Source organism: Paroedura picta, chromosome 4 (genome assembly GCF_049243985.1).
Source record: "Paroedura picta isolate Pp20150507F chromosome 4, Ppicta_v3.0, whole genome shotgun sequence".
Lineage (NCBI taxonomy): Eukaryota > Metazoa > Chordata > Lepidosauria > Squamata > Gekkonidae > Paroedura > Paroedura picta.
This window is the reverse complement of record NC_135372.1, coordinates 141,988,390-142,006,054: the sequence shown is the minus strand read 5'-3', so window position 1 is coordinate 142,006,054 and position 17,665 is coordinate 141,988,390. Positions and strand designations below refer to the sequence as shown.

General features: G+C 47.1%; 1 protein-coding gene across 1 annotated transcript in view; it reads right to left on the bottom strand.

The window, feature by feature from the left end:
- The window catches only part of STMN3 (stathmin 3), a 37,210-nt gene extending 19,825 nt beyond the window's left edge, over nucleotides 1–17,385 (bottom strand). The window contains exon 1 of the mRNA XM_077335961.1: nucleotides 17,228–17,385. Coding sequence (XP_077192076.1) covers nucleotides 17,228–17,246 — 19 coding nt within the window. The 5' untranslated portion in view covers nucleotides 17,247–17,385. The remainder of the gene's footprint in view (nucleotides 1–17,227) is intronic.
- Nucleotides 17,386–17,665: the final 280 nt, after the last annotated feature.

Below are 17,665 nucleotides of genomic sequence, written 5' to 3'. Positions count from 1 at the left end.
GGAGAGCTGCTGCCAGCCTGAATAGACAATATTAACCTCGACAGACCAAGGGTCTGATTCAATATAGCACTGCTTCATGTGCTCATATGTCCCAGGTTCAATCCCCAGCATCTCCACATAAAAGGACCAGGCTGCAGGTGACTGAAAGGCCCTCTGTCTGAAAGGCCCTCTGACTGAAAGGACCCCCCCCCTTAACAAATAAGACTAACACTGATGGACTGTGAAAGGACCTTATAGCCTAGGTGGACCAGCCACCAGGCTGAAGCATTTCCAGAGATGTCGAACCAGCAGCCAGGACCATCAAAGGCAGGCAACCAGAGCCTGCTGAAGGATGACTTTACCAAGCTGCAGATACCCAGCTGTACTTGCCAAAGTCTGCCCAGAGGTCGTTGAGTCGTGCAGGAGCATGATGGCATGGTAACCACGTGGCTCAAAAAGAAACTTGTGGTAAAGGGTTAGTAAACCATACTACTAGGCTATGGGATTTAGATTAGTGACTCAATGGCTAGTAGCCATTAGATAGAGCTATCCTCCATGTTTATTATCACTCTATTCTCTGGCAGCGAATTCTGCTTCTGAGTCACTCTCTGTGTAAAGTAATACTTCATTTTATCCATCCTGAACCTACTACCCATCAGATTCATTGAATGTCCTCAAGTTCTAGCATTTGGGGAGAAAATTTCTCCTTGTAAATTCTCTCCACCCAGTTCCTTTGGATGGTCAATTACAGGAAATAGAGGCCAAGGCATCCCCCTGATGTTGTCTCCTAGATCTAGTATTAAGAGGCTTAATACCTCCAAATGTGGAGGTCCCCCTCAGCCACCTTTGCTTGCAGCCATTGATAGACAAACTCCATGAACCTATCTAATCCCTTTTTAAAGTTATTTATCCCTGTGGCCATTGCTACACCCTCTGGCAGCAAATTCCACATTTTCATCATTCTCAGTGTAAAGCAGTATTTCCTTTTGTCCGTCCTGAATCTACTGCCCATCTATCCATCTGTTTAGTGCAGGGATTCCCAACCAGGGGTCTGGAGACCACTGGGGGGTCTGCAGGAGTTCCAGAGGGTGTCTGCTGCTTTCCCCCCTCCTGCCACAAGCTAGGGAGCTGGATGCTTCCATTTCTCCCCCTCCCGAGCGGGAGTTCTCTTGTGGTTTCTGTGCCTGGGAGGGGGCAGAACCTGCATGCCTAAAACCATCTCCTGTCTCTCCCCCTCTCAGTCCTCCTCAAGACTGCCTGTTAACGCAGATGGTGATATCACTTTTGTTAACAAGGGGGCGTGGCAGGGAGGCGTGGCCAGCTGACATCACTTCCGAGGCTCCTCGATGCTTGAAAAATTATTTCAGGGGCTCTTCCACGATCCAAAGATTGAAAAGGGCTGGTTTAGTGTGTGTACATGTTTTGCTTCACCCCTGGATTCCTCCAGATTTCTACCAGTCAAATCCAATTTCACTGGCTATTGGACGCTGTACCCTGATTGATTGTACTAGCCCTATGTAATCTGCCTTGAGTCCCAATGAGTTATGGAATGTAAATACATACATACATGAAGATCTGAGCACAAATATAACAAGCCATTCCTTAAGTCGGGACCACAAGGCCCGGTCCTCAGTAAACAAAATCTTAGAACAAAGCTTATGTCCAGTGACACCAGAGTTTAATTCTGGGTAGAAGCTTTTGTGTGTATCTGAAGAAGTAAGTGTGCACACAAAAGCTTATACCCTGAATTAAACTCTGTTGGTCTTAAAGGAGTCACTGGATTTGTTCTATTGCTTCAGACCAACAGATCTACCCATCTGAAAATAAAACCTTGTTTCTCCACAAGGGGCCACCAAATTCCTGCCTATTTTTGCTGCAATGAGCTATTGTGGCCAATCTTTCTTACACTCTTGTGATGATAGCTGTTGGAGCAAGTGGGCAGCCTAGAGTTGTCCAAGATTTTCCAGCATATGACCACACAGTCCATCAAGATCAGTACTGTCTTTCTCAACCTTTTTACCATTGAGAAATATCTGAAATCGTCTTCAAGCTTCAAGAGACCCCAGAAATAGCATGATGGTACAGAATACATCTTGGAAGCATAGCTATGTATATGCTGACCTGGGGCCCCTCCCCTTCTCACCCCCTCCAGGCCCATCGTTGGCCATTTTGGGAGAGGGGGAGCAGGTTGACATGACCATATATGGTCATATTACCCAATAAATGTTTGACAATTTTTAAAAATATATTTAAATTAAATAACTCCCACTCATTCAGGAAACCCTTTCAAGGCTGTCAAGAAATCCTAGGGTTTTACAAAACCTTGATTGAGAAAGCCTGGTCTACTCAGACAGGGTCTCAGGCAGAGGACTTCCCCATTCCCTCCTGCCTGGTCCTTTTAACCGGAGATGCTGGGGATTGAATCGGGCATTTTCTGTATGCCAAGCAGAGGTTCTTCCATAGCCCTACCCTCTGTGCCTACTGCAGCCAATGCAAGGTTCAGGTCAGTTCTTCAAGATGTTGCATCACCCTTATGCTTCCATTCTTCTCACTCCCATGGAAGTAGCCAAACAAATAACTTCTGTTGTCATCAGGACTTCCAGCTACAAAGAAATTTAATTCCCAGTCCTTTGAGCTGTGATTTGACATATTCCCAGATGGCTGTTGCTGTTTTGTCAGCTGTTCCCGAATTTCTGATTTATTTCTTCCTCCATGGAATTATTCTCAGAAGGGAAGCATTTAATAAATGTCAGGGCCTTTCAAAATCCCCCTGTTACATAGGTTACTACGATTTGCAGAAGGACAAAGTAATGTAGAGGTCGATTCTTCTGCTCTGTGATCTGTCTTAAATCTGTAAATGCTGCAAACCCTGATCTGGATCCAGTCAGATCATAGCAGATAAGCAGAGTTAGTCCTGCTTGGTAGTGGAAGGGAGACCACCAAAAAAGTTCAGGGTTTCTGCACAGAGGCAGGCAATGGCAAACTACCTTGGTTTGTCTCTCTCCTGATCTAGATGCCCGAGGCTAGTTTGATCTTGTCATATCAAGAATCTAAGTAGGGTTGGCCCTCATTAATATTTGGATGGGAGAACACCAAAGAAGTCCAGGGTCGTTTCACAGAGATAGGCAATGACAAACCACCTCTGTTCATCTCTGCCATGATCTAGATGCCCCAGGCTAGCTTGATCTAGTCATATCAAGAATCTAAGTAGAGTTGCCCCTGGTTAATATTTGGATGGGAAGCCATCAAAGAGATTGAGGGTTGCTATGCAGAGGAAAACAATGGGAAGCCACCTTGGTTGGTCTCTGCCCTGACCTAGATGGCCCAGGCTGGCTTTGATCTTGTCAGATCTCAGAAGCTAAGCAGGGTCAGCCTAGCTTTGTAATTGGATGGGAGACCACCAAGGAAGTCCAGGGTCAATAGCAAAACCACCTCTGTTCATTCCTTGTCTTTAAAAACACATGGGGTCATATTAAGTCAGCTGCAACTTGAGGGCACTTTTCACCATCAAAAGCTGTCAAATGTGTGAAGAGCAATTTGTTCAAGGCCATGCAGGAAAAGAAGAGGATCCCATGACTTTTCCCCCCATGTGCTTTTCTTCCTTGCTGCAGAGGCCTTCCTCTGCTGCAGCACTCGCTTCCTCTGCTGCAAGCCATTCTGCACTCGCAAGATCAATGTTTGACACAGAGCCTGGAATCATGTGGAAATGCTGGCAGCAAACAAATACCGCAGTGGGGGAAGGCCTCTGCAGGAGGTGGAGGGACGATGTCCTAGGATCCCAGCGATTTCCAAGTTTGCCTTTGAATCAAGCTGTCCAATGATCCAGCCTGCTGCTTTGTTTCCACTTTATAAGCCCATAAGGATTTTCACATTGGTTTTATGATTCATTGTATTTGTGCCTTGCCTTTGTTCCATCATGAAATTCAAGACGATTTCCACAGAATTCTCAGGAAGTCTCCCAGGCAGTCACCAGACCAAGACCTGCTTAGCTTCCAGAAAGTTGCTTTTGGTCCCAATTGGAGAGAAAGGTGGAATATAAGGGCAGGCAAGAAGGAGGAAGAAAGCAAAGCAGGAAGGAGGGTGGGAGGGAGGAAGGTAGACAGAAGGCAGGCAGGAAGCAAGGAAAGAAGGAAGGCAGGAAGGGAGGAAGGGAGGTCTTTCAGACATACCCTTGGATTCAAATGCCATGAATGGGTCATGTTTACTCCAGAGTATTTGGCAGGACAATAAACTTGTGGCTCTCTAGGAGCCACGTGAGTCAGCTATCTTTTTGTCAATGGCAGAGTCATTGTTGTTTAGGGGAAGAGTGTCTGACTAGGATCTGAGAGACCCAGGTGCAAATCACCACTCTGCTATGGAAGTTTGCTGGATGGGTGGCCAGGCACTCTCAGCCTAACCCACCTTGCAGGATTATTCTGCGGATAAAATGGAGGAAAGAAGACCAATGTAAACTGCTTTAGATCCCTCCTGGGGAGAACCAAGGAGAATGTACCATCATACCTGTGAGACCATCTATCTCTTTATGCCCCTACAGGGTACTTTGTTCTGCGGGTGCAAATCTGCTGGAGATTCTGGGCCCAATGGAGGTTCACCTTGCCTCAACCTGAGCCAGGGCCTTTTCAGTCCTGGCCCCAACCTAGTGGAATGAGCTCCCGGGAGAGCTGAGGGCCCTGATGGATCTGTCCCAGTTCCACAGGGCCTCTTCCACCAGGTCTTTGGTTGAGGCCAGGGCAATAGGAAATGGGCCCCTCGAGAGCCAGTTTGGTGTAGTGGTTAGGAGTGTGGACTTCTAATCTGGCATGCCGGGTTCGATTCTGCACTCCCCCACATGCAACCAGCTGGGTGACCTTGGGCTCGCCACGGCACTGATAAAACTGTTCTGACCAGGCAGTGATATCAGGGCTCTCTCAGCCTCACCCACCCCACAGGGTGTCTGTTGTGGGGAGAGGAATGGGAAGGTGACTGTAAGCCGCTTTGAGCCTCCTTCGGGTAGGGAAAAGCGGCATATAAGAACCAACTCTTCTTCTTCTGAAGCAGCCACATGATCAGCCAACCCCAGGAGCGTCTCCTGAGGCACGATCAAAGCCTGTGGAGCAGGGGTGGTTTATTTATCGCCACTATGGGTGGGTTTAATTGATTTTATAATTTTAATGGTTTTTATTGTGGGGACTATATGCTGTTACCCGCTTGGTGGATTAAAAATTGAATAAATAAAATAAATTGCAATTGGCTGAACAGAGGTGGTTTGCCATGGCCTTCTTCTGACTTCTTCAATGGTCTCCCATTCAAGTACTGACCATAGCTGGCCCTGGTTAGCTTCCAAAATCTGTTGAGATCAGGCTAGCCTGGACCATCCAGAGCAGGAAAGATGAACAGAACAGAAGTGGTTTGCTATTTTTTTTTTGCCTCTGCATGGCAACCCCAGTCTTCCTCAGTGGTCTCCTATCTAAGAACATACTGTGGCCAACCCTCCATAGCTTCCAAGCCCTGCTGACCTTGAGCCAAGCTGGGCTATTCAGTCTGCTATTGGGGAGGAAGGTGAGTAAATTTCTTTTTGCCCTGCATAATGCTGCAGCTCTCTGACTTCTCTTGGGCTATCAGGTATTAAAAAGTCAGCTATCCATGATTTGATCACCCCAGGGGATAAACGAAAGCGAGAAACCTACACTTTAGAAGCACTTATAGATTTATTGAGCAAAAAATCACTAACGCACACTGGTGTTGGGAAGACCAGAGTGTAGTAAGATTGTAAATACATGAAAAGCGACCCTTTAGGGAATTTGTTGGGGTAATGAGCATGTGACTTGGTGATTGAGAAATCCAGTTGGAACTGTAGAGGTTCCATCCTGGGCCTATAATGGGACAGAGGTTTTAATCATTGCTCAGAAAGAAATCCATCAATGTCATTTCAAGGGGAAGCAAGGTGACAGTTTGCTTTTCATTCAGATGGATGCCACAGAGCAAAGCTCACTAAGGAGCTCGCTCTGGCCTGCTGATGGATTTAGTCTGTGGAACCCACCAATGGGTAAATCACTGCAAATTAATCATCTAAGGAAGCCAGGCAAGCAGCATAAGGTGCATTGTTTGATCCTGCGGGGAGCTGGCTACTTGCTGAAAGGTGATGGCATTGGAGAAGAGCCAAGATAGAATGCTGTACTAGATGGACCACTGGATCCCACAAGCCTGTTCTTACATTCTTCTGCAACAAGCCTCAGCCTCTGTGTCCTGGTGTTGGCCCTCAAGGGGAACTGTCTGGCCACTGTGTGAGAAAGGACGCTGTACTAGATGGGACCATTGGTCTGACCCAGCAGGACTCTTCTGATGTGCTTATGAAGGCCTTGGCCTCTGTGTCCTGTTGTTGGCCCTCCAGAGAAACTGGTTGGCCACTGTGTGAGATGGGATGCTGAACTAGATGGAAGTCTCACCAAGCAGGGCTCTACTGATGTTCTTAGATCTCCCACCTAGGGTTACCATTGGACCTTGGACCAGTCAGACATGCTCAGACTACCCTTCCTAGAGCAGCCCTGGTTGGACAGCCAGCTTGGTGTACTGCTTTTGAGTGTCAGACTAGGATCTGGGAGATCTCAATCCCTGCTCTACCATGAAAACTTCCTGGGTGACCTTGGACCAGTCAGACATGCTCAGCCTACCCTTCCTACAGCCAGGAAGCAAGTTCAGGGGAAGGCCTGGGCCTCTATTCCCTGGTGTTGACCCTCCAAAGGAACTGGTTAGCCATGACTGGATGCTGGGCTGGATGGACCACTGATCCAGCAGGGCTCTTCTTATCTTCTTAGAATGGCCTTGACCTCCTTGTTCTGTTGTTGTCCCTTGAGAGGAACTGCTGTATGAGACAGGATGCTGAACTAAGTGTCCATTGGTCTGATCCATTAGGGCTCTTCTGATGTTCTTATGAAGGCCTCTATGCCCTGTGGCTGGCCCTGCAGAGGAACTTGTTAGCCACTGTGTGGGACAGGATTCTGGACTACATGGACCACTGGCCTGAACCAACATGACTCTTCTGATGTTCTTGTATCTCCCACCTAGGATTACCATCCTCCAGTGAGGGATCGAGATCTCCTGGAATTACAACTGACCTTCAGACTGCATACATTGCATATCAATTATTTATTTAAAACATTTATCCTACTACTCTTGGAGAAAATGGCTGCTCTAGAAGATGGACTGCATGGCATTGTACCCTGCTGAAGTCCTGCCCTCCCTGAACTCTGGCCTCCCCAGGCTCCACCCTCCAATCTTCAGGTATTTCCAAACCCAGAGTTGGCAACCCAGTTCTGTTTTCCTGACCTGAGCCACCTGAGGGAAGGTATTTTTCCTGTTGGAAGCAGCATGTACACTTGTGAGATACACATGTTTACATTAAGGGGGAAATAGTACCCCCCCCGGATCATTTCCAGTTAGGGAAACGTCTAAGCCCCTTCTCTCTGCGTATCACAGTCCTTATCCAATTTCAGCCTGTCTAACTGACCCAAATGGGCCAGGCTAGCCTGTTCTCATCAGATCTCAGAAGCTAAGCAGGATCAGCCCTGGTTACTCCCTGAAGCGATGACCACCAAGAAATTCCAGGATTGCTACACAGAGGCATGGAATGGCAAATCATGTATTCATCTGCCCTGACCTGGATGACCCAGGCTAGCCAATTTTGTAAGATCTCAGAAGGAAAGAGTCAGCCCTGGACAATATTTGGATGTGAGATCACCAAGGAAATCCAGGGGTGCCGCACAGAGGCAGACAATATTTAATTCTGGCTTTGAAAACCCTACAGAATCATCCTAAGTTGACTGCAACTCAACAGCAGTTTCCACCACCACTGCACAGAGAAGTGCAGAATTTATGAACACATCTCTCCACCTGAGCCAGGGACATCTCTGGGAGAAATGCAACATCTAGTTTGGCCCTTAAAGCTGCCACGAATCTTACTCTTCCCAATGTTCTTTCCTGGCCCAGATGTATTGTTCTAAATCTCATTGCTGTGGAAAAAGATGCCAAGCATTATTTTCCCCTATGCAGGAAGATCTGAAGTCTGTTGGACAGACAGTGGATCTTGGACTGAAAAAGCATGAATGCAAAGAGGAGTGTAAAGGAGAAAGGGGATGGACACTGTTCTCAACTCACATTCTTCCTAGCATCCTCCTCTGCCCATTGGCAATGGTATGGTGCCAACAAAGAATGCCATATGGAATGCCATATGCCTCACCCCATGCCCTGGGTTCCTCAGTCCAAAGGCAGGGCTAAACTTCACAGCAGAAATGTAACAATTGTATGAATCTTTTACAGAAATAGCTGTGCATTTCTGACAATCTGTCCTTCCAAAAAATCCCCAGAGACCCTCAGACGAGTAGCGTGGGCGGCTTCTATATGCTAAGGGCCTCGTGCATACTAACTGCAGTCTTGGCAACCAGGATTGCCAAACTATAACCCATTAATTCTACCCTTGCAGAGAATGACAGTTATACAATACAGCTACTGGGAAGTTATAGGTTTTCTAAATTTCAGGTGAGGCTGGAGATCGCCAGGAATTATACCTGATCTCCAGACAGTAGAGATCAGTTCCCCTGGAGAAAAGGCCTACTTTGATGGGTGGATTTTGTGGCATTCTAGATCACTAAGGTCCCTCCCCTCCTCCCCTCCCCCTAAATCTCCAGGAACATCCCCACTGTGAGTTGGCAACCAAAGTGAGAAGATTAAAGGCCATGAATGGTAGCAGGGGGGCTTGCTTCAGTCTTTGGCATCTCCAGTTAAAGGGAATAAATGTCACTGAAATCAACTAGATTTCCAAAGCAATAAAATGTTTTTCATATCAGAATAGAAAATAGCAAGAGAGTCCAGTGGAACCTTAAAGACTAACAAAATCTGTGGCAGGGGAGGAGCTTTTGAGAGTCACTGCTCACTTCTTCAGATACCTAAGTGCAAGAGACCAAGAGCACCTTAAAGACTAACAAAATTTGTGTCAGGGCGTGAGATTTCAAGAGTCACTGCTCATAGTTTCAGTTACTCAGGAAAGATCCTCTCCTGTCACAGCTTTTGTTAGTCTTGAACTTTTGCTCTTTTCTTCTACTGCAGATTGACTAACATGATGACCCAACTTAATCATATAAGAGTGTCAATAGTCCTTGCCACTACACCAAGCTGGCTCAACCCAATAAGACCGAAGAAGGGTCATTAAATAACAACAGACATGCCAAAGCATAGTAACCAGCAGGGTAAATCTTTAGAAAACACAAAAAAATGTTAAACCACAGTGCTGTGTGGTCATCAACAGATCAAAAAGGCCTTAAAGAGCACCAACATAAAAATGCACAATTAAATGAAATGATTTCACTGCAATTAAACTATTTATTTATACACTTGTTCTCTATGCCTGGAAGAGCTGAGTCAGAAGGGAAAAAAGAAAGCACAAAGCAATGTTGTGTAGTAGTTTTCTCTGTATTATTAATGAAAGTCAAAATAAAGAGTCAACCAGAATGGGATCCTAGGTTAAATAACCCACTTTCTGTCTGTCTTCGTCAGTGGTTGCTCTTCCAACATAGTTCTGTTCTAATCGTAGTAATACGTATCACACTGGTGAATGTTCATCACAGTCTGGGGACTTCACAGTTGGAAGAGAAGAGTAATCTAGTCCAACCCCTTTGGCACAACACAGGAAATTAACGACTATTAACCCACTCCCGCAGTGGCAACTGCTCTATCTCCAGACAAAAGTATAATAGAATTGGAATAATAGAATAATAATAGAATTGGAAGGGACTGTACAGTCCATCTAGTCCAGAATAATAGAATCGGAAGGGACCATACAGTCCATTTAGTCCTACCCCCTGCTCAATCCAGGATCAACCTGGATTGATCAATTGCTCCTTAAAGACTGACAGTGAGGGGGAACTCCCGACCTCCTGAGGCAGCCATTTTCACTGCTGAACTACTCTGTGAACATTTTTTCCTGATATCCTGCAGTTTAAAACCACTACTGTGGGTCCTATTCTCTGCTGCCAACGGGAACGGCTCCCTGCCCTCCTCTAAGTCACAACCTTTCACATACAAAGAGAGCAATCATGCCTCCTCTCAAGCTCTTTTTCAGGCTGAACATTCCCAAGTCCTTCAGCCTTTCCTTATAGACTTTGGTCCCCAGTATGCTATTGCCTATTTCTCATTATTGTGATCCAGATATAGAACTTTGCACTTTTCCTTATTGAATTGCATCTTGTTCTCATTTGTCCATTTTTCCAGTGTGTTCAGATCTTGGTGAATTCTCTGTCTTCTGGGGTGTTTGCTACTCTTCCCAATTTGGTATTGTCTGAAAATTTAATGAGGAGTCCCTCCACCCCCTCATCCAGATCATTGATAAAAATGTTGAAAAACACTGGAACAACTACCCAGTCCTGCTGCACCCCACTGCTCATCACCCTCCCGCCTGATGAAATACCAATGACAACTACTCTTTGGGTACAGTTTTCTAACCATTTTCCTATTCACCTAACCATGCAAAAATCCAGTCTATAGTCCTTCAGTTTACCCATCAAAACATCATGGGGAACCTTGTCAAAAGCCTTACTGAAATCCAGGTAAACAACATCAATTGAATTTCCATGCTCCAGTAAGCCCTTCACTCGGTCAGGGCCTGCAAAAGGGAGCTCTTCCGCCAGGCATTTGGTTGAGATCGACCGGAACCAGCAACACACACCGGGCCCCTGAACCTCCCTCCCATGTACCTGAAATCCATGTACCTGAAATCAACCAGGCTAGCTCACTCTTGTCAGATCTCAGAAGTTCAGCAGGGTCAATCTCAGTTAGCATTTGGATGGGAGACCACCAACTAAGTCCAGGGTTGTTACACAGAAGCAGGCAATAGCAAACCACCTTTATTTTTCTCCTGCTTTAAAAACCCTACAGGGTTGCCATGAGTTAGCTGAGACTTAACGGCACAGAAGCGCACACACACCTATTAAAGGTGGGGGAGGAGGGTTTGCAGGAGCACACCAGGATCGCACCAACACATGAATGTCACTTCCTGTTTACACAGGATGTCATTGGATGCGCCTGGATTTGCAAAACTCTTATCACCCACATTACCCATCTTCTTGACAATACTTCAGGTGCTCACAGGTAATGAGCTGGATTGCCTGGAAGTCTCCCGCTTTACCTGGCAACCCTTTATACTCACTGGCACCCTGAAGGAAGGAGGTCTTTTACCAGCAATAGGTTGGGAAAATCCTGGGGATTTGGGAAGAGAACCTGGGGAGGTTGAAGTTTGGGAACCAGAAGGACCCCATCAGGGGATAATGCCACCATCTAAAGCAGGGGTAGTCAACCTGTGGTCCTCCAGATGTCCATGGATTACAATTCCCATGAGCCCTTGCCAGCATGGGAATTGTAGTCCATGGACATCTGGAGGACCACAGGTTGACTACCCCTGCTCTAAAGCAGGGGAACTGATATTCATGGCCTAGAGATCTGTTGTAATTCAGGGAAGCACTGGGCCAGGAGGGTCTCTAAGGGAAGGTATTCCCAGGGGGTACTAGACACACAACCATTGCTGCTATTCCCATAGTATAGATATGGAGGGAGACCTTCTGGGCTAACCCAGAACACTTTACCAAACTTCTCTGGGCCTGGAAACTTATTCCACAGTACAGTTTCCAGGAGAAAATGGCTGTTTTGGATGGTGGACTTCATAGCATATAATTCCAATGAGGTTCCTCCCTGCCCCAAAATCTCACCCATTCCTGGCTCCACCCCCAAAGTCTCCAGGCCTTTCCCAACCCGAAGCTGGCAACCCTAGGCCAGTGGGGAGTGGAGCAAAAACACAGCCGGTCATTTAGAGAAAGAGTGGGTGCAAGCAATGTGGAAAAGCGCCATGCCAGGCAGAGCCACCCCATGACCACTCAGGCCATCTCTGATGGCAACAGAGTCTGCAAAACACAAGCTGGAGCATTCTGGGGAGGTCGGCAAGGAATCTGCAGGTTACTGTTATCTCTTTAGTTTTTTGCGAGGGACATGGCATTGTGCACTGTATGTGGACAACGTTTAAGCCTTGCAGCCCCTCTAAAGCCAACCACGATGTAAGCTTTCATATGCATACACACTTCTTACAATAAATATGTATACATGCACAGGGAAATACTTGGAGACTTTTGGGGGAGAGCCAGCAGGATTTGCGGCAGAGAGGGAGCTCAGTGGACTATAATGCTATGTAGCCCACCCTCCAAAGCTGCTATCTTCTGCAGGGGAACTGATCTTTTAAGTCTGGAGAGGAGCTATAATTCAGTATCAGAAGACCTTTATTGGCATATAAAGCTACAATTCCAGGGGTCTCACCTGGAGGCTGGCATCTCTAACACCTACCCAACTGAATCTGTTTAAAATTATGAATATGCCGTTCAAGATGCCCTATGCTTTTGAGTATTTATTCGTTTCCCCCTAGCTTTCTTCTCCAGTGGGAGACCGGAAGTAGGATTGCCTGCTCTGGGTGAGCAAATACTTGGCAATTAGAGTCATGGAGCCTGAGGAGGAGGGTTTAGGAAAGGGAGAGATATCAGTGGGGTATAATGATACCTTCCAAAGCAGCCATTTTCTCCAGGGGAACCGAACTGTCCCCTGGAGATCAGGTGTAATCTCAGGAGATCTTCAGTCACATCCGGAGGTTCACAAACCTAACCCAAGATGGCTTATATCCATTTATCTTCAATTTTACTCAAACAACAATTCTATGAAGTAAGAACATAAGAATATCAGAAGAGTCTTGCTGTATAAAAGCAGCAGTCCATCTAGTCCAGCATCCTGTCCCACACAGTGGTCAACCAGTTCCTCTGCAGGGCCAGCCACAGGGCAATAGAGGCCATGGCCTTCATAAGAACATCAAAAGAGCCCTAATGGATCAGACCAATGGTCCACCTAGTTCAACATCCTGTCTCACACAGCAGTTCCTCTCAAGGGCCAACAACAGAACATGGAGGTCAAGGCCATTCTAAGAAGATAAGAAGAGCCCTCCTGGACCAGTAGTCCACCCAGCCCAGCATCGTCTCACACAAGGACCAACCAGTTCCTCTGGAGGGTCACCACCAGGGAATAGAGGTCCAGGTCTTCCCCTGAACTTGCTTCCGGGCTCTAGGAAGGGTAGGCCAAGAATGTCTGACTGGGAAGTTTCCATGGGAAAGCAGGGATTTAGATCTCCCAGATCTTAGTCTGACATTCTAAACCAGTACACCAAGCTGGTTGTCCAACTAAGGCAAGTGTCTCTTTTCATTACATTTATTAATTCATTACACGGAGTGAGCTATAGGCACAGATAAGGACCACTTCTTTCTCTGATAATAAAAATATTCCTAGGGAAAGGAGGGGGCTAACAGAAAAAGAGGCTGGGGAGAATTAATGGGGGTTTAACTAAGCTTTCCCCAACTATAAAGGACATACTCCTTTTATTTTACCATAGAGATCAGGCATGATAAACTATACAACATGATAACTCTATGGGAGAGATCCATCAGTTGCTCTGTCTTCTTGGTTCTTCGGTGGCAAGAGTGAGAGGGCTTCTGGAGTTCTGGCTCTGCTGGTGGACTTTCTGATGGCACCTGAATTTTGGCCGTGTGACACAGAGTGGTGGAATGGATGGGCCTGATTCAACATGGCTTTTCTTAGGTTCTGCTGGGACATTGATCCTTAGTATTCTTGGTTCCTGGGGTTCAGTGATATCTGAGGCAGAGATGCTCAGCATTCTTCAGCATTCTTGGTGCCTGTGGGGCCATGTCATAGAATCATAGAATCGTAGAGTTGGAAGGGGCCATACAGGCCATCTAGTCCAACCCCCTGCTCAGTGCAGGATCAGCCCAAAGCATCCTAAAGCATCCAAGAAAAGTGTGTATCCAACCTTTGCTTGAAGACTGCCAGTGAAGACTATGCTGGTGGACCTCCTGATGGCACGGTGGGACAAAGTGTCAGAGTGGATGGGCCATTGGCCTGATCCAATATTTCTCTTATGTTGTTATCCTAGTTGAAGACCATAACAACCTTTCAAGGGTAGAATCACAGAATCATAGAGTTGGAAGGGACCTCCTGGGTCATCTAGTCCAACCCCCTGCACTGTGCAGGACACTCACAACCCCCTGGCTCATCCACTGTCACCTGCCACCCCCTTGAACCTTCACAGAATCAGCCTCTCCATCATATGGCTATCCAGCCTCTGTTTAAAATTTTCCAAAAATGGAGAACCCACCACCTCCCGAGGAAGCCTGTTTCACTGAGAAACCGCTCTGTCAGGAACGTCTTCCAGATGTTGAGACAGAATTTCTTTTGATTACATTTCATCCCATTGGTTCTGCTCTCTCTCTGAGGCAAAAGAGAATAACTCTTGCCCCGAAGGGACGGACCAGAACCAATGGGATAAAATGGGGTAAAACAACATCTTGCAAATCCACACATACTGCAGCCTTTTGATGTTTGTCCCCTTCTCAACATGGTTTTCTTACTGCACCTAACAAGGGTCCGTTTGTTTCCAGAATTGGGTTCTGACTCTGAGCATCCTGTTCTACGTAAGACGGGGCAGCCAAGGAGGTTTTCTTCTACAGCTGAGGGGGCCATATTTCCCCTTCTCCTGCTGTCATCCATCACCACACATTCTTTCTCCATCTCCTTAGGCACCCGTTTGGCACGCACACTCCTGCTGGGTACTTCATCCAGATGACTGTTCTACCCATGACAGAGTTTACTGGCAGCTGCCTAATGGAGGGGCAGTGGATCAGTGGTGGATTATTTGCTTGGCATGCAGAAGGTTCCAGGTTCAATCCCTGGCATCTCCAGTTGGAAGGATCAGGTGATGTGAAAGACCTTTACCAGAGACTGCCAGTCTGAGGAGATAACAGTGACCTTGACAGACCAAGGATCTAACTCTGACTAAAACAACTCCATGAGTCCAGACATACAGCCAACACGATGGGCGGGCCAGCTGCTACCTGAGAAGCACAAATCCACCACATAAGAACAGTCCCCAGGGGCTTTCTAGATATTGCACCAATTCATAACCCTCCAAGAAAGGTCAGAGCAATTTATTCCATGAAAGGGGCCTGCCTGCACCACAGTTGTATGCATCGTTTTTAAATAGCACTATGCAGTCCATGTCGGAGAAAATATTCAAGAAGGGGGAACCCAGTTGTGGGTCTCACAGAAAGGCAACATGCAAGACTGCTGCCTGACAGGCATCCTTTGGCAAGGCACGGCTCCCACTGCAGCTGAATCTGCACTGAGCATGTGCTATCACTTAGTGGAAATGCTAATATTCAAGTCACTGGGAGATGCCAGGGAAGGCAAGGGAAACAAGCAAAGGTGGAGAACCTGCTTCTTTTGGGGTTTGTTTACTCTAACAGACCAACGAAAACCTTGGGAGGTACCCACTTGGGTATCAGTATGGATACCCAGCGTACTCTTTCTCCAAAGGTATTCTGCCTTTATGAACTGTGGGGTGTGGGAATGGCAAATAAAAGGAAAGGGGAGGAACATGTTTGCCTGTGCCCCGAGAAATTCCTTCTTCCCAGTTCTGTGGTTGGCATGCCTGCATTCAAGGAGAGGGCGCTGCCTCAGACGGAGATGTCCCGGATTTGCTCTTTGTCTTCCGCATTAAAAAAACAACAACCCAAACTCAGAAAAACCTTCCAGGCTCTTATTGGCAGTCCTGTCTCCCTGGAATTCCATACACGGACATTGTGCCAGATCTAATCCAAGGGGAGGGGGGAAACTGGAAATTGCTCTGCAAAGCAAACCACTCAGCTTTAAAAGCCCTGTCTCATTGTCAGCAAATTGAAATTTATTGTTTGAGGGGAAAGGGGTGGGGGAGAGGGGAGAGGGGAGAGCGGAGAGGGACGGAAGTACCATATTGTTCCAGAGTACCATATGGGGAGGGCACCTGGTACCCAGACGTGACCCCCTCCCTCCTAACTCCTTCCCAGCAGAGTCGTCTCAGGCAACTCTGCTGTTGCAGTTGAAACGGAGCCACCATGGAGCGAAAGGTGGGTGGGACCACAGCCCTCCCAGCCCTGCCTTTGCTCTCCCCCTCCTTTATTCAAATACACTAAACATGGATTTCCTAGCACAAACCAAGCATCTACCAAAAAGAAAAAAGAGAGGATTCTTGCAGATTTCTAATGCCATGCAAAGCTGGTTTTGCAGCCTCCCTGGATGCCACCTCTGCACATACCCCACACTGGATCTCTAAAGAACAGAAGCAGAAACAAGGGACTGCAGGCATCATCCCAGGGGTGGGGGAGCATGCCAGGGTGGGAGCTGCTCTGAGAGAGGCAAATGCCTTCCTGTCTCACCCCCCATCCCCATTAGCCTCCCTCAGCCCTGACGGCTACCCATTCCCCAACAGCCCCTCACAACAGAAAATGCAATAACCCAATGCAACTGTTCCTTAATGTACAAAAAAAATGGGGGGGGGTCTTAGTTGCCTATTGAGGAGCGGGGTCTTTAAGGTGCTTTCGAAGCCCTCCCCTTTCTATTTTAAAATATCTGACCTACTCATTCCTTGCCAAGTCCTGTCTACTGCTTGTCCACTCTACCCATAATAATAAAAAAATATTGCAGCAAAATTCAAGGTTAGGTACCCGCCCTAGGAAGCGGGTGTGGTGCAGATGGAGGCAAATGCCCCCCCCCACCAGCTGCACTGGGAGAACAGCTGTGCCTCCTCCACCCCCAGACAGGCCCATCACCCTGGGTGGGCAACAGGGTGCAGCTGTGCAGCGGTGTCACACCACCCCTGCAGGTCCTGGGTTTCCTTCATCGCCATGGGTGGACCACTCCCTCTCTAGCACCTTCCCACTCTGCCCTGATTCTGCAAACCCAGATTCATACATTTCTTTTTTTTAAAAATCTATATACATTCCATTTTGTTCTTTCCAACATCCTCATTTCCTGCCACTGCTGGTTCAAGGTCACAGAATCTGGGGGGGGGGGGGGGTTTACACAAATAAATCAGAGATCCTCCCCATTTCCCAGGTGTTGGGTTTTTGTTTTGTTTTTTTAACCATATAAAACACAGAACAGATCATCCGATAGGCCGACTTGTCAAACACGGTTCTCAAAGCAAAATCTCCCTATCATTATCCCCTCCACCCCACGACAAAGACAAAAGGACGTTTGCAGAAGATGGCAAATAATGTTCACTGTTTCAAGCAAGCAGAGTTCATTTGGGCAGGATTCACCCATACCATACAATAAAAAAAAAAGAAGAACTGGCAAATTTTACCTGATACAGTGCTCGCCATGATGGTGTGAGATGAGGAGAGGAGGATGCTGCGGGTGGAGATGCGGAGAGAGGCGGAGAGGCAGGGAGGCTGGCTTTCCTTTCCTGCCAGAGTGCTGCAGTGCTGTGGCAGAGACGAAGGACTGACTCAGCTCAAGGGGGCTGTGGCTACCCAAAAAGGGAGGAGAAAGAGAGAGACAGAAAGAGAGAGGGAGGGACAGGGAGGCAGAAAGAGAGATAAGAGGGAAAGAAAGAAAAAGGGTGTGAAAGGGCTGTGGGGGAAAAGCATACTCTAATGCAGAAAATCCTATTTATCTGGGAAGGTGGCTTTGGAAACCCAGATCACTTCCAGGCATAGGTGCAAAGGAGGCACTACCACCCTCCCCTTCTCTTGTTGGGTGTGGATCAACTAGGAGTCTGTCATTTCTTTCTTTTTTAAAA